The following is a 26,414-nucleotide window of genomic DNA, read 5'->3' on the forward strand; positions in this document are numbered from 1 at the left end:
TACAACAAAATTCACATATAGTGCACTCGCTTTCTTTATTTGTGGCAATAATAGTCTGGTTTTATTATAAGATTTTTAAGATGTTATGATACGGTTCCACAAAAAAGAAGCAGACTCGTGTCCGATCTTTATTTGAGTTGAAAACAAAGATGGGTCCTCACCTCAACAGACATGAAAAAGGGAAGATTATAATACTGGGAGACGTCCAGCTAACCTCTAGTTCCAGGACACCAAGACTACAAAATTACAGCTTAAGTTGCTCAGCCAGCATTTTTAAAGGACAGTAGAGGGACCGTCCAGACTTTAAGCACTCTTCTTTACAGTGGCAGACTTGATGATGTCGATGAACTCCGGCTGGTTTACAGAAAATGGATAAGACGAACATAAGTCTCTAAAGTTTGAAAGATGACCAAGTAGATTATAATAATATATAACTTGTAAGCAATAAATAACCATACCTTTAAGGAAGCTCCACCAACCAAAAAACCATCCACATCTAGTTGTGTTGCCAATTCTTTGCAGTTTGCTCCATTTACAGAACCTGCAATTGGTGTGCATTGAAGTAAAGAGAACATGAATAGGCATAGAGTCCCTCCCTCCCTCCCTCTTATCACACTCTCCTATGTGCACAAACACATACAATTGGCAAGCCTTTTATGTTACATACAAATACACAGCAAGAAAATCCCTTGCATACTTGTATAACTTTCCAAAGCATAGAAGGCTGATCAGATAATGTGGATGGAATGATGACATATAGTACTAAGGGTGCAAACTTGATCCAGTCCAAAAGTCCTGACAAACACTCATAGCTTGAGTTGGACAGCTTAGTTCTTAAGGAAGCCCAATCTGGTTAAGCTAATTACATGATGGATTAATGCTTTTTAGACTGATTGAACCTGAAACCAGACCACTGAGCATTCCAATTGCATAAAGAAAGGATGCTCCTCTTTCCCTGATAATGTAGAACATCAGGGGTTAGATGGCCATTGGTTTCCTTGCAAGGCTTCCTTTATACTAGAAGTTAACATTTGAAATTAAAGATCTCATCTGTCAAAGCCAACACTAAATTAAAACCAACACAATACATTGGTTAGATTACGATCCTTTGGGGCTATTTGCTGAGGTTCAAGTTGAAAATATTAGTAATGATTGATCATAGGTGGTTGGTAAACTATGTACCTGATCTGGTTTGCGATTATATGTTTGACATCTAGTTTAGGAGGAAACAGAGTTCTGCCTACCGCTATCTCCAAGCCACTCTTTTTTGTCCTTTCTGGTTCCATTTGGCTTGTTTTTGTGTCTACCCTGTAAGTACTTGGTCATGTTTCCTCCTCCCCTGATGTAATTTTTATTCAACTAGGGAGAAAAATAAAATAACACTAACTTATCCTCCCTTATAACATTAATAATATACCTAAGAGACTTCCATTCTGAACTTGTTTTTACTGGATAATTAGCATGTTTACATTTAATGGATAATATGGGTATGGAAATGGATGTGAAACAGGATGATACCTCCGTAAATAATTCTAGTTGATGCAGCAACTTCATCTCCAGCATTATCATGAAGCCATTTCCTCAATTCACAATGGACCTGACACATATAAACACTGATTCTGTAAAAAGATATTGGCTTGAAGTGACTTAATAAAACATTATCTTTAGAAAATGAATTAATGCAAAATTAGAAATGGTTGAAAATAAAAAATAATATAGATATACACACACATAAGCCGCCAGGATGAGGAGCCAGAACTGCCTAGGGATTGCTGGGCATCACTAAGTTTCCCATAAAGCAGTGGTGGCAGTGGTGGCAATGGTGGGCCCAGATTTTGGTTCAGGAGGGGCACTGTTTAAAAAAGTTCAAACTAATGATAAATACAAAAACTTAAATACTAATTGGAATCCTTATGATTAGTACATTTATAATTCTTCCCCAGGTATTTTCATATTTTAAAATATCACATATAGCTTTATTATTAAGGCTATTAAATATTTGTCTCTTCATATATACAATCAAGTAATTTTTCATCTATTATTCTTTTACACGGTTATGTAATCAAAGTTCCACAAATATAAAAGATATATCAAAATTGATTAACAAATTTAACAAGATTATGCAATCAAAGTTCTACAAATAAAAGATAGATAATATTAAATTACAAATTAAAAAATTCTAATAACATATTATAGAGAAAAGTTGAAAGAAATATCAAGATTTTTCCAATGCAGACATGACTATTAACAAATTCAATAATTTTAATAAGTTGTTTCGATAGGATGTTTGAGAAATATAAGAAATGCAAATATTAGTCATAGATAAAAGAATTAATAACAAATTTTCGTAAATTTTTTGAAAAAGATGACATAAAAATATTTAAATAGAGAGTTGTTAAGATTTTTTATTAGAATTTTAGGCCAAAAAAAATCTAAAATGCACTTAGGTCCTAGAAATAGGGTAAGTTGGTCTTCTTATTTAAAACATGATGTGCATCACTCAATTTCTCTCTTCTTTCTTTTTTGTTCTTTTTCCCTGTCAAAATGCATCCAGAGTTTCTATTTAGAGTAAGAAGAGAGGAGTGAATGTAGATGACTTATTGGTAGTGTTAAGGTTTAGCCTACTAGTTACCTAGAAAGAAGCAGTTTTATGAGGGAATTAGGTTTTGAATCCTAATATGGGAATTGATTTTTTGTATTAATCAGGTGGGGGGAGGAGCCACTTTGATGCTGTGCCTGATCAACTGTGCAGAGATTGCCAGGCCCGGTAATTCAGATTGCAACCACCACCTTAAGGTGGAATACAAAGGCACTTATTAAACTACCTTCGAGCTATTTATCCTTTAAATTCTCAGCATTGTTTTCCTTTTCTTAGAAAAAAATGGAGTGGTCCAGCAGAAATTCAGATTTATGAAGATCAGAGTAATTAAATCAGAAAATGTTTGCCCTAAAATATCCCTGAGCTTAGACCTAGTTCGGTTGTGGGAGTCAGGTTGCTGGCCATCTAGTCCCAATCTTAAACCCCATGCTAACCCATACCCAGCCAAACTCATTAATAAGTGGATTGAAAAGTTCAAAGCTAAAGACAATAACCAACCCTCGAGGACAAATCATATGCCAACCTACTAATTTATCAGTTTTAAAATCTCTTCTGCTTCTTGTATGTAGTGGATCATGCATAGTACTAATAGGCATATATTAGATATTGTTTTTTCAACCCAAATCCTAACCAATTACTGAGTATTCGAATTCTACAAGTCACAAGTAAGTTCATGGATTAATTAGGTAGTTGGGCACCATATATACCAAACCTAAAACAAAAAAACTATACATTCACACAATGTACCTTACCAATAGCAGAAATGTAGAACGACCAAGTTCTTGTTAGTGCCAACCCTAAAAAACAAAAACTATACATGTACACAATGTACCTTACCAGTAGCAGAAATGTAGAATCACCAAGTTCTTTGCTACAATTACATTGCTGTACTAAAAATATTAGATAGAGAAGGCTGTTAATGTAGATAAGGCCAAAAGGGCTTTTTAATGCACATACCTACTCACTATTTATAAGTGATTAAAAATGGAATACTCTTTCAGTAATCAGACTAGCCCAATATGTCAGCAAGTTTTCAACATTCTGGTCATTGAAAGAGATCAGTATTCAATGAACTATAATCATAGGGTAATTATCCTGATAGGGCTGGATTAGAGATTCAGGTTTAACAATAACTGAACTATAACATGCTTTCCAGCATAAAGATCGTTGTTAATGAAATGACAAATTCAATAACAACCCAGACTTACTTCCTGTGCCTGAGCAGGGGTTGCAACCTTTCCAGTGCCAATGGCCCAAACAGGTTCATAAGCCAAAACAATATTATCCCAGCTTGACACGTTTTCTGAAAGAGAAAATAGCAAATTATTCATCAAACATATCCGTTCATAGAGAACACATAGAGCTAGAAAAAAGGGATATGGCACAATTACAAATTCATGTAACATTAAAAATGGAAAATTCTGGAACCTCCGTAGTTGATAATAGAATGTTATTTCCTAATGACTAGTGCTAGAAAACAAAAGAGAAGACCAAATCCATTAAAATATGACAAAAACCTGACTAGATGGAAGAGTTAAAGTATCACATATATTTAAACATCCACCAATGCTTTGTGGGTGATGGGGAAACATGTACCTGCAATCGCTTTAGTTTGTGCAGCAACAACAGCCATTGTAGATCCTGATTCTCGCTGCTCAAGAGTCTCCCCAACACAAGCAATCACTTTCAAGCCTTGGGAAAGTGCATATGCAACTTTATCTCCAACAAACTGCATTCACAATTATAAAGAACAGATACACAAAGGCAGATGACACATCAATCAACAATAAAAAGCCTAAGCAAAAAGTTGATGTGCAAAGATTAAAGCTACATATGTGTCACTGCACCATAGTTTACCTCATTTGATTCAGCTAAAAGACTTCTTCTTTCAGAATGACCAAGAATAACCCAAGGAATGCCCAAATTGACAAGCATCTCAGCACTGTGCAAAATGAGACATCAGTTTCACGTTTAACAATTTAAACTGCATATACCCAATTACCAATTCACAAAAATATATCTGAATCAAATAAAGCAAACTGTAAAGAAAGATTAACTTGCAACGACAAAATAAACCTTAAAAAATAAAAATCTAATCAATTGATTAATATATGATTCTTGTTTCAAATGAATGAAGATATTGATACTCAAACTCCAGTAAAGATAACATGTGATATAAGCCTGTTCTTTATTTTCTTTTTAAATCCTTTTTTAGAGAATACTCAACCAACCCTTTGATGAGAGGGTCAAACCCACCAAGAACATTAACTTGGGAGGAACAAGGAATTGGTGGAAGGCATGAGGGACAAACGCCAAATTCTTTAAATTTAAAATTTTTTAATAGAAAAGTATACAATAAACTGGTTATTGCAAGACAAACCAAAAAGATCACAATTGAAACACAATCATAAAAAGTTTAAAATCAAAGGTTCAACTACAGCATGACAAGGTAGCACATTAATTAATCTTCTGTTAACCAGCAAGCTGGCAGTGACAACCTCCTTAACAGTCATACTCTTAAGTCTCTAACAAATCTATACAAATGACAGTTCTTTCTAACAAGCCTTTCATAATCAAATAAAACTTGATCATTCACAAATAAAGATATTAATGCCAGGACAGCCAAAAGGAGAGCAATGAAAGAGAGTAAAAAATTTTAGTAGAAAAGTATAAAATAAACTGGTTATTGTAAGACAAACCAAAAGGATCACTATTGAAACACAATCATAAAAGGTTTAAAATCAAAGGTTCAATAATAGCATGATAAGGTAGCACATTAATGAATCTACTGTTAACCAGCAAGATAGCAGTGACAACCAAGGACATCCAAAAGGAGGGCGGTGAAACAGAGATTATAGGAATAGTATAAAAACATACCTGATCTCACCAGTGAAAGCACCTCCTTTCCGAATCCAACAGTTTTGTGCCGCAACTTGGAAATCAGACCTTAATAAACTTTTTACCAAAGGAAGAAACACAAATGGAGGACTTACCACAACCTCTGCAATAAAACAATGTTTCACCACATAAAAACTTGAATGAAGACAAACAACACCAGTTACAAGACACTATAAAATGACAAAATGAAAGAAAATAGAGTGAGAAACATGGATTGTATAAAAAAAAATTGCTTTAAAAAAAAATATATATATATATATATATATATATATTGAAGTGACCTATTGAACAAAAGGAAATATCCTTCTTTTAGTTAACAAACTAGCTTATGAAATTCGGACCTTTGCCAACTTTACCTACACCACAAAGGTTGGGAAAAATTTTGCCACTACACAATTACTGGTGATTGAAATGAGGTAAAATAAGGACATGATGCTTGCTAGTTTGGGAAATTTTGTAAACCATACTCTGATGCATCCCATTCAGTGGTCAATGAAATATGACATAGAAACTGCACAACTCAACTCACCCACAATGTCTTCGGACGGAACTTCAGCCTCATTCAAAACAGTAACAATCTTCTTCACCTCCTCAACTGTTCCATTCTGCATTGATATTAAATTAAAAAATTTAACCCATCATTCATTCAATAATTTACACATAATTCAGTGGTGGTTTCTCAAGTTGTGTCCAATGGACAAGAAAATCGGTCCCCCAGACTACAAGTAGGGAAGGGGCTTATGGAGTGCTATAATCCAACATTAACCTAACCCCACTTCTCAGTTTCTCACTTTTTTGAAATCATCATCATCATGGGATACAATATTGACTGAGATCTAAAGAAACATGTTTAAAAAAGTCACATGTTCTCTAACTCAACTGATCATCCTATTTAACTAACATGCAAATGACTAAAGTTGGACAGAATAAATCTTAAAGCGTGCTAAATGAACTGGCAAAAATGTTTCTCAATCAAATTCTTTATTTTTTGCGACTCCAAGATCTGTCACAAGCAACGTAAATCAAATCCATAAAAGAAATCAATGACTAGAAACCCTTGCATGCAAATCCGAGATTCAAGATCAAATTTTTTCTTGAGTCAAAGGTCTAAATTACTCAGCTTTCATGGTCCTCTCCTACTCGATAAGCCCTTCCTACTCAACAGTTTTCCGGTTTTGTTCCTTCAAAAATCGAGGTGGGAAAAATACATATCTTTGATATCCCATATTTCAAGTTTTTTTTTTAAAAAAAAAAAAAAAAGAAGGAAAAAAGAAAGATCCACTCTTCTCAAATTTTTAAGAGTGTGGATCGATCATTGTTCTCTCGGATTCCAAACACAGAAAAATCGAGGATTAGAAAGCTCAGATTCATTATTCTTCCATCGTTTTCTTGGCAACCAAACAGAAAATGAGTAATTCGGAAGATGACTTCGAAAGTAAAACAGAACCGAGGATCAGAGACATACGCATTTCCAGTTGCCGCCGACGAAAAAATTTCTCCCCATTTTTCAAACCGCGAACGATGAAATACCGAAACCACAGGTTCACAGCCCAGCGACAGATAAAGCAGAGAGTTGAGTTTGGCTCTACAGGTTTTTTTATTTTTTACCCTTTTTTATATATTTTTTCTTACTTTTTTTATTTAATCGCTTTTTTTCCTAACATTTCTGGAACCAAATGGAGGATAACTATGAAATCATCATTAAATTTATTTTTTAAATTAGTTTTTATACTGATTGGTGTCACAGTGTCAGTGACGCCACACTTTTAAGCATGCGCTTCCACGTAATGCTCTGACGTGTTATCTTCCTTTCCCAAAGTGGCACGAGTCATGACTGCCAATTATTATTATTATTATTATTTTTTATCTTTTCTACTACTAAATAGTCCCATACTTGTAAAATAAATCATTTTTTAAATTTCCCTGATTATTTTATTTTATTTTTAACATTTAATTCTCCACTAGTCTTTTCAAGTCTATATTTTATGAAGCTAGTGGACTTGAAAAGATGTTTGGAGTCGATTTATTATAAGTTAATTATTATTTTTTTATTTGTTATTAATAATGTATATTTTATTTTTTATTATTTCTTTTTTATAATTGTATTTTGGGCCGTAGGCCCAAAAATTGACAAAAGGTTCGTATATAATGCAAATTTAAGCCCAATACCTAAATAAAGTGTAAAAAGCTTAACTAGGCTCAAAAATTGACCAAATGTTCATATATCATGCACATTTAAACCCAAGAGCCAAATAAAATATAAAAATTAAGTTGAAAGATATTATACTTCATTAATCTCTAAAATACACTTAATCCCTATATAGGCATATAGTGAGTGTAAATTTCAATTTTTTTTTTCTTTTTTTATTCTCAATTAAGTATTACTCATTTCTAATTTTTTGTTTTTTTTTTCTTTTTTAAAGATATTGAATCTTTTTACTCTTATTATAAATAAGGATAAAATTTTTTCATATAAAATTTAATGGATAATTAATGAATGAAATTTAATTCTTTTTATTATTTTTCATATAAAAAATAGTACGATTTTCAATTTTTATTTTAAATAAATAGTTTTCATTTTTTAATTAAATGTTTTTTCGAAAAGAAAATATAAAAATATAAATCATATTACCATTTTTTTATAAAATATTTTTTAAAATAGTTTTTGAATCATAATTTTTCCTTATTTATAATTTAAAATAGAAAATAATGTTGATTTTTAATTATTTATAAAAAATAATGAAAAATCCAAATGATTAAAATAACATTATTATAGTTGCATAAATAGTGGTGCAATAAAAACAAATAAAGACAAAAAAAAAAAAAAAAACTTATATGAAAGGTCAATGGATATTTTGGTATTTTGATATCTTATATCATTTCCATTAATTATATAACTTATATAGACTAAATCTTAAATTTTGTGCCTAATTGTGTGCCTCAACTCTTTTTTTCTTGTGGGGTGTGTGTGAAATTAACCAGAATTAAGTCTATGATTTTATTTTGCATAAATTTTGCATTATTGGGCTCTTCTTTTTTAAGCATATGATTTCATTTTGCATAAATTATTGCATTGCAGGGAGCTTCTTCTTTATTAATTAAAGACTATTTAAAAAAAAAATTCAAATTTATTTATTATTATTGTTATTATTTTAAGTAACTCTCTCGTGTTGAAGCTACATCAAATTTACCTAAATTATTTTCCTTTAAGTTTTGTTTGGTTTTTAAAAGTATTAAAGAAAAGAAAAAAAAATATTAAGGAAAATAATTTTAAAAAATTTATTATGAAAAATAAAAAAATATATATAATTAAAATTATTGATAAAATAATATATTTGAAATTTATTTAATTTTTATATAGAATAATTAAATAAGTGATAAAAGTTTGATGCAATATATAAAAATAATTTATTAGTTTTAAATATATATTTTAATTTTTTTTACCTTTTTATCTTATTATAATTTTTTTTCTTTTCTTTATATTTTTTATTGGTTGGATTTGGTTTTAGGTGTGCAAATGAACTGACCCAACCAGACCTAATACATGAGAAAAAGGGAGTAGTTTCGGGGAGTTGTAAGACTACTTAGAAAACGTCTCTATTTAAAAAAAAAAAGGTTTTCTATCGATGAAAAAAATACATTTTCAATAAAAGTATTTTCTTTTGATTTTTTTTTCTCATTAAAAAGAATAAATAAATAAATAAATAAAATTTTTTTATGAAAAAATGATTCTCATATTCATAGTTTTATTTATGACTTAAAATGATAAAATTGATCAATAAAACAACCTATTGAAATTCTTAACATCTTAAAAATATCTTGAAAATCTTATTTTACTTCACCATTAAACTTTCAAAATCGAATCATAGCCTTTATTTTGGAATTCTTCCGCACGCCCAAATGGTTTAGTCTTTTTTCTGCAAGGGTTCAAGAATTGGGTCCATTGGAATATCATAGTAGAAAGTTGAAGATTTTTCACAGTCAATTTCTTGCTCCCCAGTCATTTTCCGAGATGGAAAGACGGAGAGAGTGGATGTTCCATAGGAAATGAACATAATTAATGGGTAGGTAATAAGTCTTTCTCTGGCTATTCACCACTATATTCAAAGCTGCTACTTTAATTTAATTAAAATTTAAAATATATAATACGATATTAAGATGCATATTAATATAAATTGACCGGATTAATACCTCATTAATCTCTTCAATTAATCCCCGCTTTCATGAATGTATCTTTTTCCCAAAATTTCCACCAAATTGCCAAAACTATAAAGCCAAAAAAATTAACAAAAATAATAACAATAATATCATTAATTATTGGATTATTTTTTTGTAAAAATTAATTGAGATTGCTATGGGAAACTCAATATTAGTGAAAATTTATGAAAATTATGACTACATTTTCTGATTTTGAGAGAAACTTCAAATGAATAAATAATTATTTTCAAGCAAACAAACAAAATTGACAAAAGTGATTTAAAATTAGAAACAATTTTTAAAATTTATTGTTTTAATAACATTTTGTTAAAATAATACTACTTTGAAAAGAAAATAATTTTGTACAAGAAAGAATAGGGAGGGGAGATATCTTTTCAAATAAAGATAATCAAAGCTAAAATATATTTTACTTTTTTAAAAATAGAAAATTGATTTTGAAAATAGTTGTCAACCATTATTTTTTGAAACAAGTTTTCCAAAACCTATTTTTATTAAAAAATTAGTAAATATATATTTTAAGTTTTGAAAACAATTTTACATCTTTAAGAATATAAAATTATTTTGAAAAACAAGCTTTTACCTTTTTAAAAGTTGTTGTATTGTTAACCAAATTAATCGACTAATACCTCAATAATATTTTCCACCTTTATGCCAAATAAAATATTATATTTCATTCTCACATTTATAGTAAAATGGTTATATTTTAGAACACAAATTAATCAAATTCTCATTTTAATAAATTAATTATTTTATTTCTATTATGTCTCCTTTTCTTAAGCTATTGTAACCGTACTTATTAAGTCGCCATTTTTGCTAAATTCGTACTTATTAATTAATATTATTTTTCCTTATTTTAATTTTATCATTAATAATGCTATTATTACTACTAGAAATAAGAATTTTGTAGTGAATTCTACACAACAAATAAAACTAAAAATTGAACTTCCACTAAAATTTACTTCACCGTCCTATTTTATCAGTATCAATACTTCTACAAGCATCCAAACATTTCATCATGAAATTCCTACAACAACCCAGCTATTCGATTTCATCCAATGTGTGGGGACCCAGTGTACCTTCTGGGGCAAGTCGGCAAAATCTGGGTTCATCCATGGCGAGGTTCCTGGAGCTTGAGCCGGCAGGCGTCTTCCATCTACCTCCCTCACCACCACCATTCGTCATAGCCTGCAAGAACAATCAACTTAAAAGGAAGGAATGATAAAAATATGAAACCAGACATTCTCAAAGGGTGGTGAACAACCAATTCTTACAGGATTTGGGTTCTTGTTCGCCGTCCTCCTGGGTAAGACTTCTGTTTGTAAAAAACTAAGCACCTTCTTCTTTGACCTGAAACGATTTCCCATAGGATCTACAAAGAACTGCAGCAAACCAGTTAGTTAGCACAGATGTATGGCAACATCTTTGGGATTGATATGGATCAATACCCACAACACTGACTTTTAAATAATAAATAAATACAAGTAGAAACACCCGCCAAATAGTGGACTGTAATACTGCAACTTCAGAAAACCCATTATTTTCAAGCGTTATATGACTGTTTTTCTACTAAAACCACTAATTTCAAAATGAAACGAGTTGGGTTATGAGTCATGACCCAGACTCAGTTGTACTAGCTCGGCTGAAACTTATTGGACTTGCCGATTCTCTGAACCTTGATAGAAAGCAAACCCTAGTCGCAAAAATCACTACATCCAACCCAAGAAAGATGAAGGAAATCAGATTAGTAAATTACAGAATCAAGACATCCCGCTTTTTTGCCTTGCAAGCGAGTTTCCTTCTCCACATGCCAGTCGGGTGGCAACCAAGAAGGCCGCTCATCATGTAGTCGTCCCTTGTGACCCGCCTTAGTTTCCGGCTGAGCGACCAGAAGTTGATCGGAAGCTACCGCCGGAACCTTGTCCCTGTTCTCCCTAGGGGTTTGGTGTGCATGGAATCGTTGCTTTACAGATGCTTCATCAACTTGGCTACTCTTCCCTTCAAATGATTTGAGCCTTTTCCTTTGGTTTTGCATAGCTTCTAGAATGGGGTCGTTGGGAACATAATTGTGAAGGGGTGTGCAGTCAAGAAAAACTTCATAGTCTATTTCACTTCGCCCAATCATTTCTGGGAGAGACGTTTCTTCTTAGGTAAGAAAACAATGGGGAAACTAGTCAGATGAACGATTTTCTTTCTCAGGCAGGTTATCTCTGGAGAAAACTTCATCCCTTAAAAGTGGTCGGTAATCTAGTAATTATCATCATACTATTATTATTATTGTGAAAATTAATTATTTAATAGTAAAATAGTAAAAAAATATATCGGTGTAATGGGTTAAGCCCATTAATACCACCTTAAATTATTATTATTTTTTTTCTAATATCATATCACCTTTTCTTCCTTAGTATTTATCTCGAGATTCACACATGGTCTTAAGATTTTTTAGCATCCAATCTATTTAGTTTCCATTTTTTGTGTGATATCGCACAAGATTTATTAAGAATAAATGAGTACCAACTCAGATTTCTATCATTTTTTTTTAAATATTTTTTCATACCTTTAATTAACTTTAGCTTCTGCCATTTATTTTATTTTATTTTGTATCACTATAAAAAGTGGAGTCTATATATTGATGTTTTTGGGTTAATTTAAGATTATTTGATGAAGTAAATTGAATTATTTACTCTTATCAATTTTAATTAATATTGATTTTTTTTTAATTTTAATTAACATTTGTCTTCATTAATCTTAACTAATAATTTTATTTTTTAAACATTCATATTGAAAAAATGCATACAATAACTACAAAATATTTACTCTAAAAAATAAATCTTAAGCACAAAGTAATGAATGCAAAAGATTGAATATGATGGCTTGTTGCGAATGTTGTATCCTACGTATCCTAATATTTGATATAAAATACATATTCTAGGATATCATTTTCAAGTTATGATATATTTGGATAACACCATATCTTAAGATATTATATATAAGGAAATATGTTCTATTATGTTTAAGTGAGTTTGTAAAATGAAAATATAAAGGAATATATATTACTTTTTAATATTCAATACTTGTTTAAAATAAAAATTATATAACATTTCAATATTTATTATTAAAAAAATATGAAAATTTCTTAGGTTTAACTATATTCATGATTAAAATATTTAAAATTTATAAATATTTTTTTAATATTATGTTATTCAATTTTCCAATATATATATATAATTTATAATATATTTTATAAATATTTTTAATTTTTTTAACTATAAATTTAATTTTTTAATCAATTTTTATTTTTAAAATAGATAATATAAAAAAATAAAAAAATTGATAAGAAAATAAATTTATAAGGCGTGAAATATCTATTTCATATATTTTAGCTTAAACTTAACATATGTAAAAATTAGAATAAAAAATATATTTTATATATAAAAAATATAAAAAATATGTAAGATGCTATAAGTAACAAGATAACTTATTCCATCTCATTATTAAAGCATATTATATTTTCTCATTTCTTATCTTATTCTCATATTATATTCGATGAATCAAATATGAACTTAATTTACTTATTAATTAAAATTAAATTATTATATTATATTAAATCATTAAATTGATTTACTAAACAACTTACAAGACTCCAAAATGCTTCCATATGTTGAAGAAGATTGGCGCTTCTCACAGATTATGTCTTCTTGAATTAAATAAACAAAAGGGGTCGATCTTGTTCGCAAACATGAATTATTATTATTTCTACTATATGCAGTTAAATTTTCACCTTCAACAAAGGTTGTCTTACCACTGTAGACACCACGCTTATGAGAAACGTAACGCAACTAAAAGCCAATAGATGTTAATGAGAAGCCTATGATCCAGAATGGAAGGCAATAACTTTTTCAGCAAAAGAAGATTAAATTGCACTACCCTAGTTTATACAAAGGTTTACCACTTCCCAAACAATTTCCGGGTTTATGTTTGAAATGCGGGAATAAGGAATGAGATTACTCCATCTAGATTTTACTTACTAAATATCGGAATAGGAATCAAAGATTCGTTATGATGGAAGCCAAAACTTTTTCCAGGTAATATTCTGATTCACATTCCTATTTCTGCCAAAGCCAAAACTTTTTCCAATTTCTGCCAAAGCCAAAACTTTTTCCAGGTAATATTCTGATTCACATTCACATTCCTATTTCTGCCAAAGCCAAAACTTTTTCCAGGTAATATTCTGATTCACATTCCTATTTCTGCCATCAAACACATCCTTATTGTTAAGTTTAGCAACAATGGGGTACCTTGTATACAAAAAGAACCCTATCATACTCCCATAAGGCCTTTAAAATGTTGGGCGCCAGCTACTTTTCAATGCAAGGAACTCGAAAGCAGCAGCCCAGTCTCGCTTGCTGGATTCGGGAACCTCTTGGCCATTAATAAAAGGAGTCCAACCTTCAGATGAACCAGTCCGGACCCATTTGACAGTGTCTGGCACATCTTCAAAATTAAAGTTCAAGGGAGGACTCTTTGTTCCCTTCTCTGGAGACTGTTGAAGCAAATCCAGCACTTGTTAATGAATAGAAAACAAAATTGCAAAAAGGTTAAAAAAAAAACCAGAGGGATTATTCTTCAGCATCTTAGATCGAACAAGGATATTCATTTTCAACTCACGTTATCAGGATTTTTCTTTGGTTTCTTTCGAACCTCTCCTGTTTCAAGATAGTACCGCACCTCTTTCTTGGATCTGAATCGCCGGCCTGTGATTGGTTCTATAAAATACTGCACAACATCAAGACAAGTTAAGCCATGTTTGAGCCTCCCTGGGGAAGGATTCTCCTAAGCTTTTTTACTCAATCACTTTCAAAATGGAAACATACTACTTGAGTGTTACAATTAAAAGCCATTTTATTAGTGTAATCAGCATATTTTACTTGTGTCATTAGATTCAAAAGGTAAGTTGAAAATATGATATGAGAAAAGATAAGGCTTCTAGAATGTCGATGACAACATAGAAGACCAATCCTGTAACTGTACTAATTGGGTTGAATTGGAGGATTGGATCTACTGACCACAAATCAGAAATCTGCATTGGTGTAACTCATAGACCAATTGCAGTTATATGCAACCTTGCCTTGGTTGATCACAGAAATAAAGAGCCTAGTGGAGGTTGACTGAAAGCAGGAATCAAATGAAACCCATTTGTGTAAAACTTCCATAATCCAACTCATAAAAAACAAATGCCTATATTTGTATAACCAGCATAGCTGTATCCTTGGGGTGTGATCCCTTTATCAATGGACACCGCTAATAATCATTTACCTACCAAAATCAAATATAAAGGATGTAGCAATAACATCCTCAATTGATCTTTCCAACCCTTCAAATATTTTCATTAAAAAAATAAAATAAATAAAAGTATTATTATTCCAACTAACTGCTACAGTTATATCATTATATGCAATCTTGCCTTCAATTGATTGAGCTTAATAAAAAATGGGAATCAAATGAAGCACCTATCATGTTTCTTTTACAATATGATTCATATGAATAAAAAATAGAAGCATGTTTCATGAAAATGATTGATATCATCATAACATCTATAATAGTTTTCGCTAACCTATCAATCTTTTCCATAAATGAAAAGAAAACATGCTGGTAGTCCAGCAGCCAGAGAAGGAAACAAAGTTAACACATCAAACATGAGAAATATGGACTTGAACTAGAAACAAAATAGATATCATTCATGTCAATGATATGAGACAAACAAAAGCTTAAGATTATCAAATCTAATGTAACCAACTCCAACAAGGATGAAGTAAACTTAAGCTTCCTATAGATTAGGAACTTCAACAAAAAAGAAAAACACTTATATTTCTATCATATATGAACTCAACCCTCACTGGAACTCAACATCTGTATTTCTACAGTTATAAATATACAACACTTTTGCCAACCCCTCAATTGTTTCCACAAACAAAAAGAAAAAATATGATGGTTGTCAAGCAAGCAGAAAAGGAAAAAAAGCACATGGAACATGAGAAATATGAACCTGAACTAGAAACAAAATAAATATTATTCATGTAAGATTATTCACCTTAGCCATATACATTCATGACTTACTTCATGAATTGAAAGTATACTCAAATGATTTGAAAAAACGCCTATCGTTGTTTGCTTGATTGATCTTCATAATATTGTTATGCTACTATAAATAAATATACCTCTCATTGATTGAATTGAGATAAACAAAAGCTCAGGATTATTAAATTTTAATGTAACTAATTCCAACAAGGATGATACAAACTTAAGCTTCATATGGTTTAAGAACTTCAACCAAAAAAACATTCATATTTCTATCATAAAACAAGTCAAATGCACTATTCATTATTGGCAGTTCATTTGGCTAGCCAGCATAAGTCTATAGCTCCATGTGGCACTCTAAACCTTACACCTTGCACATGTTAGAAAGGGAGGGAGGAGCACAAGCTCCAAACTCACACCTAGCCAAGTGGCATCTCCTAATGACTTCATGTGGTGAACCTGAGTGATAACAGCATGACATGCAATCACAACATATGAGCAGCAACATCAGATTGGCTTCTTGAGAGGGGAAAGCCACAGTGCATATGAAGGTTTCTGTACTACTAAAGAACCCCCCCTAAAAGCTAATCTATTCATTTCTTTCCAAACCGTCCAAAAAATACACAACGGAGTGGATTTCCAAATCTTTTTTCTTTTTTTTCCCACAAAAGGGCCCCTCCAGCTAATTAACACCTCTTTTACCATTTCTGGGAAAACCCACTGAATGCCAAACAAGACAAAGACAATCTCCCAAAGAACTCTGACCACTCTACAGTGTAAAAGTATATGATTTACAGTTTCTTCTTCACAGCCACACAAATAGCAACGATCTAATTTGGAAAGATTGACAACCACAAACTCCTATACACGCACAATCACGATGTCAACAATCAAAACACATTAACATACTACTCATGTATGTGAAGTAGCTTATAGTTAACCAACCACACTAATTTACAGCAATGTTTTCCCTCTTTGGTTTAAGTGCCTGAAGATGGCTAAATATAACAGCAGGTTATCAACCTCATACATGCCTTTCTCCCCCCTCCCCCCCACAACACACACACACAAACAAAAAGCCACTACCACCACCACAACAAAAAACACTAATTACGTACTATGTTGGTGGAACTATTCCATCTTCACATTGAGACCTATCTATTTCAAACCATGCCGTCAACTATCTACCTTTAAGAGTTAGATGCATGGACAACAATCAACATCCATGCTGGATTAATCAAAAAGCAAAACATGAATAATTTTAATGGAAATAAATTACTCATCTTAGATATAACCAAAACCCAAAAAAGAAAAAGAAAAACTCTTGATGATCATTTGTGCAAGCCATCAAAATGTAAAATTATCTAATTACATGAAAATGGCACAATTAAAGGGAACGTGTCATCCAAGATTGCAGAATATAATAAACCTTCTAAAAAAATACTAAGCCATATGCAAAAAATATGATAATTTAGTTGAAAACAAATTATTTATATTAGAGATAACCAAAAACCAAAAACCAAAAAAAAGGGAAAAAAATTTGATGAAGAAGAACCTCCCAATGATCATTCATGTAGGTCATCAAAATGTAAAATTACCAAATGACATGAAAATGGCACAACCAAAGGGAATGTGTCATCCAAGATTGTTGAACATATAATATGCCTTCTAGAGAAAACATTAAGCCATGTGCAACGAAAAGAAAAGCTATAATAGAAATATTAATAACGTGTAAATGAGATCCGATTCTTTGATGCTATTAACACAAGGCCAAAAGGTTGCTCTTTAAACTTGGGTCTTTTTGGGTGCATAAAAAATGACATGGAAGGTAACAAGGACGACACAAAATTAGATTTCTAACTATTTTTAGACATAAGGAAGATCGGAAGGCTTCCTCTCAACTCTTATCTGTTTTAAGCCCAATGCAAAGCACCACCATCTCATCAATAACCACAAAGTTTAAACCAAAATACTCTAATTAGGTATTTTTAGGTGCACTAGGAATTGTGGAATGTAGCTTCATTTCTTTATAAAGCAATCCAAAAAATGTATTCCAATGAGTGCCAAAATTACTTTGTTGGGGAAGACACAAAAACATCAATCAATGGTTCATTACATAGTAATAAAATGGAGCAAATTACAAATATAGAGGATTAGAAGACGAAAGAATGGGAAGAAATGGATGAACTGTATCAGGTAGGAAAGATGTAGTTGAACATTTTGAAAGGTGAGTTACCTTGTGGAGGCGACCTCCCTTAACAAAAGCAACCTATTGAATTGGCCTACCTAGTTTTTTATTTTTTATCTTTCCTCCGTTTTTTTTTTTCTTTGTTAGGTCCTTCACTATCCCTATCTCATTTGAGATCAAATTAGAAAAGGTCCAAAAGATTTTTATTTATGAAATTGTGAGGATGGTAAGCGTCAAACCGTCCTTGGTGTTAAGTTGTGATGATGTGAAACCCTAATAAAAAAGGGTTTTGAGTACCAAAATTTAATTCTTCTAAAGAAGCCATTTTCGGTAAGTAGCTTTGCCCAAACCCTACCATAAGAAATCTCTAGGGTTATTCAAGTGGGCCTTTACCTTTTCTAAAGCTACTCTAACGCTCCTTATTCAAAACATCTACACATGTGACCAAGGATGATAGATGATGCTTAGATTCTTGCTCCTAGATCATTAGAAGGTCTTTAGCTTCAACATTAAGCCTAGAGTTTGTCAATTTCCCCTTTGGTATATGCACCGTCTTCTAAGTTTGCTTGTGGGCTAAAGCCCCATGATTGTTTGTGGTTCAAATAAGCTTCATAACTTTTATTCTTGCTTCAACCAAATGTCAAACTTGCATCATCCTATGATGCTCAAGGGCATCATACCATATTTATAGAAGGTAAAAATCAATAACAAGAGAGATGAACAAAATATAAAAAAACAAGGATAAGAACTTACGATTTTGAGGTAATGCTAGAGGATTACCAGATGAGTAGGTGACAAACCAAATGGGTCACCACTTACTAGCGGTCAAAATCCCATTTCACTGAGGTTGAAGAGAAAATGAGCAAAAATAAAAGTGTTGTATCCTAGTTGCCAAAAGAATCCAAAGGATCATAGTATAATGAATCAACCTCCATAGCAAGAGTCAAAGACTTGACCCTTGGATAAATGCTCTTGCATCTTTGGTACCTCTTATTGATTAGAGAAAAAGATGATCCCTTGAGGAGACATGTCAATGATATGTCACAAGGGATATCTTTAAAATCATTTCTTTCTTTTCCTCTTCTTCTTCTTGATCAATCATCTTTTGCTTCTTAATCAATCACTTAACAACTATCTAGAATGGAAGGACAAATTTGGTCACCGTAACATGCCAAGGCCTAAAGTGATTCAAAAGCAAGAATAGCAATATGAGTTATGGGGCGTAACAAAAAAAATATGCTAATTCGGGAGCTTCAATCATTAGGTACCTCTAACAAAGGGTGGTAGTTGTCCTCAGCTTTTGTATCCACCAAACTGACAAAGGTGGATTAGCTAAAGCCTTCTTTATCTTGTTCTTTAGCAAGCTAGCTTGTTGATAAGGTGGTGCTACACTCTCAAGGCTTGCCTGTTAGTCTATGCCAATGCCTTTTCTTTTATTGGGAGGAACCTTTGAACTTTACTCCTGAGGACTTTGATGCAAGATCATGGATGGCTTAATAGGCTAGGAGATCTTGGATGGGTGTCCCTACATGCCTTCAACCTAGATTCCTCTCTCCTACTCTAAGCATGCCTAGTAGGTTACTAGAGGCACTAGGACATTCTTCAATGATGTGGTAGCCTTTGAGTCAAACGCCTTTTGGCAAACAACTAGTTGAAACATCCTCACAATCATACAGGTTGGAAATCAAAAGTCAAATGACTTAAAATGAGAAAAAGTTCCATAGGGTGGTTTCAAGACAAAGGAAGTTTCTACCATTTGATAGCTTTAAAAGACATGAAGCCTACCTGATGACCACAAGGACCTACAACCATAAGAAAAAGAAATGGGTAAGCTAATGACCGACAAATGCAGTGACATAAAAAGATATTGGAAATGAAACAACTTCCTTCTCTTCCTATCTATCAAGGAATCTGCGAGTTGCAGTAACATGGTCTAAGCCCTTCCAAATTGTAAACAACAAAAAAAGAGCACGAACTTGTTACCCTCCGATACCTTATTCAAGTTGGGGTCTCATAACAAGCTCTTAGTAGCCAATTGGGGACATGTTCCTTGACTTGTGGAGTTTGATTTGGTAAAAACACAAAAGCTTCTCAAGCCTAATATGAATTCCTTTATAAAATTTAGAATCACTAATCTCATCTAAACCCAAATGGATTTGGCAAAATGTCGCCAATAGAAATGACATACTATCATCAAAAAGGGCAATGGACCCAACACGGAAATGTCCAATGAGGACATATATTTCACCAATATTGGTAGTTGTCTCCACTACAATGCTTCTTTCCAAAGGGTCATTGATGGTAACAAAATCAAGGATTTGAAAATCCCTAGAATATTGGATCATGAATCCCTATTACTTACGATGAAACAAAAAAAAGAGTGAGCAATGAAGGAAGAAAGCAAGAGAAATAAAACTAGAAGGAAAGCAAAGACAAGGAGACAAAAGGGCGAAGGTAAAAAAGAAAAGGGCCATGGCTGAAGGAAGGTATAAAATAAAAGAAAATGACCAAAACTTACAACAATGAGCAATTGTGAGGAGACAAAATGACATGTTGCTTAATGTGATACTAACATCCCTCAAACCCCTATGTGTATCACTTAGACTAACAAACATGGATCATCCATGTGACATGTAGTGGCATGTAAGACATTTGTTATCCTACCTATAGACAATTTTTCCCAAGAGGGGAAATTGTAAGGGCAAAATGCAATTGCAACTTTTATTGTCCAAGGAAAACCATGTGTGGTGTGTGATGTATCATTGGGGACAGAAACAGAAGAAACTAAGAGAGGGATATTGAGCAAATGAAATCTGAGAAAATCCCAATTGAAACCACAAATGATCTCTATGTGAATAAATGGCACCATGCTAAGACCAGATGCACATTAATGACCTCAACCACCATAGCAATGCATTTAATGCCAGCACCCACATGCCAATTACTATCCCATTGCTGGCAAGTTCAGCTGTCCCATTCCAAAGCCAGGAAGCCTCTCTAATATAAACCAGATTTTCCATAAACAGGTATGACAAGTTTTCCATTTCTGTTGTTTGTTTCGTTCCACTAAATACCCAATTCTTACTAAGCCATGGAAACAGACTTCGACCACTGTGTTGGCCAGAGTCTCATTATCCTTCCTTGGTCTTGCAGAGGAGGAGCAGGTTGCTAGACTAGATTGACAAAAGAGGATAGAAAACACCGCAACAATCCTACAATGCTTTAAGAACCTCAAAAAATAATAACTATATTCAGAGAGAATTACACTAACAAGAAACAGCAACGAGCTATGATTTTTTTTCAGGAAGCCCATGTAAAGTTGTCATTTTGCGTCTGTTTGGTTGCCCGGAAAACCAGAAAAAATAAAAAGAAAATTAAATGATAAATCATGCTTTTCGTTTTTCTTTAGTTGATTTGGTTTCTGAAAAATGAAATTCGCTTCAATTAAGCCAAATAGTTGGTTTAGCCGCATATGCCCAAAGGTTTCTGTTTTTTCATGGAAATACATAAAGTCCTATCTTTTCCTGGCGATATTTTCTCAGCAAACAAACAGAAGATCAAAATAAGAATAGTATTTTGAGATACGATATCAACCTTATCTCTCGATCCAGCAGAAGCACCAGAGCTTCGAACCCTGCCCTCCACAATCCAACCCGGCGGCAACCAGTCCTCCCTTTCCACTGAAGCCATACTCGCTGTCGCCTCCGAAGCTCTCTTCCTCCCTCGCCGCGGCTGAGACTCCGACAAAGGCGCAGAATTGTCTAATGCCGGCCTCACCTCCCCTGCCCAATTTGAATCGCCGTCAGGCGCACCGACGCCGCATGATTGAGACGCGTGCGACGCCGTTTGGAGATCGACAGTTTCAGCTCCGATCAGCGTTTCTCCATTTCTGAACACGTTGGTCTCGATAAAGCAGATGGATTTCAACAGGGGATCCTCCGGCGGATCGACTAGATTTTTGTGATTGTCTTCCGATGCTTGAGCGCATATAACGCTGTTTTAAGGTTGTCTTCTCGCTTTCCTTTGACAGTTTGAGCTTCCGCGTTTGTCTCGATTAAGCGACACAGGCAGTCCGTCAGTGAGCTGGTTAGGGTTCCGTGCACTTGACCGGGTTCCGATGGATCCGACCCGTTCGACGTGGGATGACTATTTCCACCCAATGCAGAGATTGCCATTATGGTGAGTGAGACTCAGAATTTGTACCCAAAACCAAATTAAAAATACGATATTTGGATAATTTGGATTTTGATCTTAAAATTAAAAAAAAAAAATGAAATTTATAGAAATCACCTAAACATTGTTGTTTTATGATATTATATCATATTTAAATATTAACTAAAAACAATTATTTAATTTGTCTTTTGCTTCCTTCCCCCACTTCAGAAGTTAGAAGGATTTAAAAAGATTTTCCTGATTAGTTAGTGATATGAAAATAACAATTGTTTTTTTTATAAATTAAATAGTAAAATTTCTATTATCAATTTAAAACAATTATTTATTTATTTTTCTTTGTATTTTCATTCTTTTTCCTCTTACCCACAAACTTTTTTAAGACAAGAAAAAGGAACCATTTTTCAAGAATCCTCACTCTCACATTTTCCTCACATGGTGTCTTTACTTCATTGAAAAATATGGATGTTTGATTTGATTTAAATAATCTTATATTTGGTATATATTTAAATATTTTAAAAAAGAATTACAATTAAATTTACATATAAATATTAAATAATATATTTAAATATTTTTAAAATCATTAAAATTATTTATTAAAAATAAATAAATTATTAAAAAATAATCTCAAAATGTTGTTTAGAAAAAAAAAATAATGGTTTCCAAAAAATAGTAAAAAAAGAAAAAAAATGATAAGATAAATGATTATATATATAAAACTAGTTAAAAATTTATATATTTTAAAAATATTTAATCCTTATATAGATGAATTAAAATAAATAAAATGAGTTTAAAATAAAATATAAAAATAATTTATTAATTTTAAATTTATTTTTCCTTTCCTTTTACTTTTCCTTCATGTTTTATTTCCTTTGCATTTTTCCTTATTTTTCAAAAACCAAACATAGTGCAAGTTTTCAATTTGTTCTTACAAATGAGAGTTCTTGAGGACTCATAAACAAATTGTTGCTGCAACTCTTGCCTCTTGCAAAGAAATGTTTTCTGAATCAAAGTTTACACTATTCAGTTATGTGGGGCTTGATCCAAATTCAACCATTGGAAAACCTAGATTAGAATACATATCATGGTATCTTGGTAACTTTCTTCTCTATTCTGAATAATCCCACCTCTTTAGCATGTGATCAAATTTATATGCATTCGCAGCTAAGCTATATAACACAAATGGACATAAGAGGGATGGATGAAACCCCAAGCTATGAATCTCCTTTCCTCCTGAGGAACTTGCAAGGATTGAGCAAATTTGATGATGCTTCCAAAGCCACTTGCCCTCTTCTACTGTGCCTCGGCTCGGACATCAGTCTCAAGAGATTTGAGACAATGGTTGGGAGGACATGAAAACAATCTGCTTCTTCCATGCCAACAGGTAGATTTTGAATAAGATTTGAAGTTATAGAACCACTCCTTTTTCCAAGTCTGCTCTTAGGTTTTCTATGTTATATTGGGCTGTCCATCCTCTGAACATGGGCTAAAACATCATCTTTGCATTCTCAATGAGCCAAATTCTGGAGTCATAATTAAGCTGCTCAGTAACACCTGCAAGGGGGAAATGAGCTGGTTTCAGGCAAGTCATAGAACTCATTGTGAAGAGGTGGAATTGACTTCCTCCTATATGTGAAACATTCCAACTAGATTTCAGATGGTCAAGACTCGATTGAAGATACATTGCAATACATGTCTAAATGCAGAGAGGCGGTTAGAGTATGACTTGCAATAGAAACAAAGAAAATGTAGACTCATTAAATCAAATATCCTGATGCAAAGAAAAAAACTTATGAGAGAAGCAGAACTAAAAAAAGCACTGTGTAAACTGCCTAAGTCACACCAAATTTAATTGGTGTTAGTGAAGAAATGCCAATGCAAGAAGTGAGTTTCCAGAGCTTCAACAGACTGCAATGGCTCAATTTGCTACTGTAACTCTGTTGGTGATAATAAAACCACTATAGTTAAGAAGCAGAAGATTTTGAGATGGACATGAAATGGTGAAATTTGATGAAATTTCTGTTCAACCCCACCCCACGATGAAGCAGCTAGTCTAGGTTTGTATATATTTTCACAAACTATTTTGTCAAAACTAAATAGAGATTAAATAAGTCTTATCATAATGTAAGGAGGTTATGAGGCTGACCTAAAAATGAGGCAAGGATCAACCCCTTGAGAGAGAAGCAGGGACATCAGAAGATTTAGGCAATTTGATTGTAGCCTCTTCTCATCTGTTTCTCCATTTATTTTTTTCCCTAATATGTACATTCAAGTCTACATGAAAGCAATTCAAAATCTCCTTTCATACATTATCAAACCTGGCTTTAGAAATCATATTCCAGATAGAAATGGATGGCTTTAAGCCCAACTCTATCATCTCTTTAAGTAGAACTTCTGCTTCTGTCCATTTCTCATCCTTGCAAAGAATTCGTATGGTTGAATTATAGCTAGCAACATTTGGAACCATCCCATTCTCACCCATTTCTTTAAGCAATCTCAGGGCTCTATAGGAGCTACCCTCTTTGCAATACCCATAAATCATCGTATTATATATCACATCATTTGGCTTCAAATGCATCTCGTCCAATGATTTGAACAGCTTTGATGCTTCCTTCATATCACCTACCACACACAATCCATGTATTAACACACCATAGATGTAAATATCTGCCACCAAACCAGCCTTCTCCATGGAGGAATATATCTGAAATGCTTTCTCTATGTTATCTGATCGAACAAGGGCATCCATTAGAATTGTATATGTGACTTTAGAAGGGGAAAGGCCTCTTGCTTCCATTTCTCTAATCATATCAGTTACTCCGGCTGAGTTTTTGGCTTCAGAAAAACCCGCAATTAGAATATTATAAGTAGCTAAAGATGGAGACTGACCACTTGACTTCATTTGATTGAATAAGCTTGAAGCCTTGTCCAAATTCCCAATACTGCAATACCCATCAATCAATGTGTTATACGAAATTAAATTAGGACTCAGGCCATCCCTCTTCATCCTACACATCAATCTTTCAGCCTCCAGAACCCTCCTTTCCTGACAAAGACCACCAATTAAGGTGTTATACGTCACAACGTTACATGCTACCCCTCTTTCACGCATTTCATCAAACAGTTCAAAAGCATTGTTCAATTTGCCATCATTGCAGCATCTACAAATCATGGAATTGTAAGTATATACATTAGGAACAATCCCAGTAAGCTTCATCTTCTCATACAGCTCAATCCCATCTTTCTTAAGGCCCATTTTGAAAAACCCATTGATCAATACAGTGTATGTGTACTGATTAGCAACTACATCCAGCTCCCCCATTTTATAGAACAACTGCCTCCCCCGCTCAATATCACCATTCTTACAACACCCATCAATCAAAGTAGTGTAAACAACAACATTTGGAGACAAACCCATCTCCTCCATCTGACCCAAAACCTCAAAACCCTTATCCAAATATCCAACCTCACAACAACCCTTAATCATTATTCCAAAACTATAGACATCCAACTTAACATTGCCCTTGGTCTCATTAAAGACCCGCCAAGCTTTTTCAAAAAAATTAGACTTTATAAGCAGAATCAGAAGATTATTAAATGTATTTGATCCGGGTACAAGGCCTCTACCAATCATCTGATTGAAGTAGAAGAGAGCTTGTTCAGGTAATTGGGATCGAACATGGGCATTGATGATTGCTTCGTGGATAAGAACATGGGTTGGAAAAGAATCCAAGTGGGGTTGGGTTAATTCATGGAAAAGCGACGAGGGGGTGAAAGATGAAGAAGAGATTTGACCAGAGATGAGTTTGAGAAGAAGAGACTGGGAATGAGAAAACAAGTTGGAGGAGATGAGGAGGTGTAGAATAAAGGATATGGATTGGTGAGTGTGCTGGAAGCCTTGGAGAGCTGAGGAAGTGAAGAGTGAGAGAGCTTTGAGTGGGGGACTTTTCACCATTTTTGGAAGGAGAATGAGAGCTGGTTGAGTTTGCGCCATTTTCCACAGCTCCTCAGTTCAAGTCCGCATAGTATTATCCTATAGTTTTTGTATATTAATTTAAGAAATAAATGGTTAAATATGATGACTTTTCATATCCGTCAATTTATTCTCACTCATGTATTTATTTTTGGGATAACCGATTAAAAGGGACAAAAATCCCTCGATATTGCAAAACTAACCCCCCACTTATTTAAGTCTCAAAAATGATCAAACTCGAACAAAAATACCCCCTCAGCTATCTTTTCAGCCCATTTTCCTTCCAACTCCAA

General features: G+C 32.9%; 4 protein-coding genes across 5 annotated transcripts; all 4 read right to left on the reverse strand.

Moving 5' to 3' along the window:
- LOC117916681 (triosephosphate isomerase, cytosolic) lies at positions 1-7,094 on the reverse strand. Its single transcript, XM_034832830.1, has 9 exons — positions 6,963-7,094; positions 6,027-6,102; positions 5,477-5,600; positions 4,457-4,541; positions 4,196-4,328; positions 3,808-3,902; positions 1,519-1,597; positions 459-541; positions 1-354 (listed from the first exon to the last, which is right to left on the reverse strand). Exons 1-9 carry the CDS (start codon positions 6,999-7,001, stop codon positions 304-306), a joined length of 765 nt encoding a protein of 254 aa, XP_034688721.1. The 5' UTR covers positions 7,002-7,094; the 3' UTR covers positions 1-303.
- A 3,546-nt stretch (positions 7,095-10,640) lies between these two features.
- On the reverse strand, positions 10,641-11,886 carry LOC117916777. Its single transcript, XM_034832948.1, has 3 exons — positions 11,469-11,886; positions 10,987-11,094; positions 10,641-10,900 (listed from the first exon to the last, which is right to left on the reverse strand). Exons 1-3 carry the CDS (start codon positions 11,835-11,837, stop codon positions 10,754-10,756), a joined length of 624 nt encoding a protein of 207 aa, XP_034688839.1. The 5' UTR covers positions 11,838-11,886; the 3' UTR covers positions 10,641-10,753.
- A 1,935-nt stretch (positions 11,887-13,821) lies between these two features.
- On the reverse strand, positions 13,822-22,148 carry LOC117916772 (methyl-CpG-binding domain-containing protein 6-like). The gene is made up of 3 exons (XM_034832943.1): positions 21,573-22,148; positions 14,381-14,488; positions 13,822-14,255 (listed from the first exon to the last, which is right to left on the reverse strand). Exons 1-3 carry the CDS (start codon positions 21,666-21,668, stop codon positions 14,052-14,054), a joined length of 408 nt encoding a protein of 135 aa, XP_034688834.1. The 5' UTR covers positions 21,669-22,148; the 3' UTR covers positions 13,822-14,051.
- Positions 22,149-23,129: 981 nt separating this feature from the next.
- On the reverse strand, positions 23,130-26,148 carry LOC117915881 (pentatricopeptide repeat-containing protein At4g11690). Of its 2 annotated transcripts, none has more exons than XR_004651468.1 (2): positions 24,295-26,148; positions 23,130-23,702 (listed from the first exon to the last, which is right to left on the reverse strand). XR_004651468.1 is itself a non-coding variant. In XM_034831622.1 (2 exons), the coding sequence occupies exons 1-2, from the start codon at positions 26,140-26,142 to the stop codon at positions 23,643-23,645; spliced, it is 1,746 nt and encodes a 581-aa protein (XP_034687513.1). In that variant the 5' UTR covers positions 26,143-26,148; the 3' UTR covers positions 23,130-23,642. The 2 variants fall into 2 exon arrangements, 1 of the variants encoding a protein (XP_034687513.1); XM_034831622.1 differs by having other exon boundaries at positions 24,457-26,148.
- Between the last annotated feature and the right edge of the window lie 266 nt (positions 26,149-26,414).

The sequence above is a fragment of the Vitis riparia genome, chromosome 6, assembly GCF_004353265.1.
Source record: "Vitis riparia cultivar Riparia Gloire de Montpellier isolate 1030 chromosome 6, EGFV_Vit.rip_1.0, whole genome shotgun sequence".
Classification (NCBI taxonomy): domain Eukaryota; kingdom Viridiplantae; phylum Streptophyta; class Magnoliopsida; order Vitales; family Vitaceae; genus Vitis; species Vitis riparia.

Coding starts and splice junctions, on each gene's coding strand:
- LOC117916681 (XM_034832830.1), bottom strand. CDS start 7,001: ATGGGGAGAAATTTTTTCGTCGGCGGCAACTGGAAATGC. Junction 4,329..4,456: donor TTTTAGCTGAATCAAATGAG/GTAAACTATGGT, acceptor TTGTGAATGCAG/TTTGTTGGAGATAAAGTTGC. Junction 1,598..3,807: donor CCCCTGCTCAGGCACAGGAA/GTAAGTCTGGGT, acceptor TATATGTGTCAG/GTCCATTGTGAATTGAGGAA.
- LOC117916777 (XM_034832948.1), bottom strand. CDS start 11,837: ATGATTGGGCGAAGTGAAATAGACTATGAAGTTTTTCTTGACTGCACA. Junction 11,095..11,468: donor AAGCGGGATGTCTTGATTCT/GTAATTTACTAA, acceptor GGTTTGCTGCAG/TTCTTTGTAGATCCTATGGG. Junction 10,901..10,986: donor CGAACAAGAACCCAAATCCT/GTAAGAATTGGT, acceptor TTGTTCTTGCAG/GCTATGACGAATGGTGGTGG.
- LOC117916772 (XM_034832943.1), bottom strand. CDS start 21,668: ATGGCTTCAGTGGAAAGGGAGGACTGGTTGCCGCCGGGTTGGATTGTG. Junction 14,489..21,572: donor CTGCTGGATCGAGAGATAAG/GTTGATATCGTA, acceptor GATGTTGTGCAG/TATTTTATAGAACCAATCAC. Junction 14,256..14,380: donor CAAAGAAAAATCCTGATAAC/GTGAGTTGAAAA, acceptor TTGCTTCAACAG/TCTCCAGAGAAGGGAACAAA.
- LOC117915881 (XM_034831622.1), bottom strand. CDS start 26,142: ATGGCGCAAACTCAACCAGCTCTCATTCTCCTTCCAAAAATGGTGAAA. Junction 23,703..24,456: donor CTAAAGCCAGGTTTGATAAT/GTATGAAAGGAG, acceptor TCCCCCTTGCAG/GTGTTACTGAGCAGCTTAAT.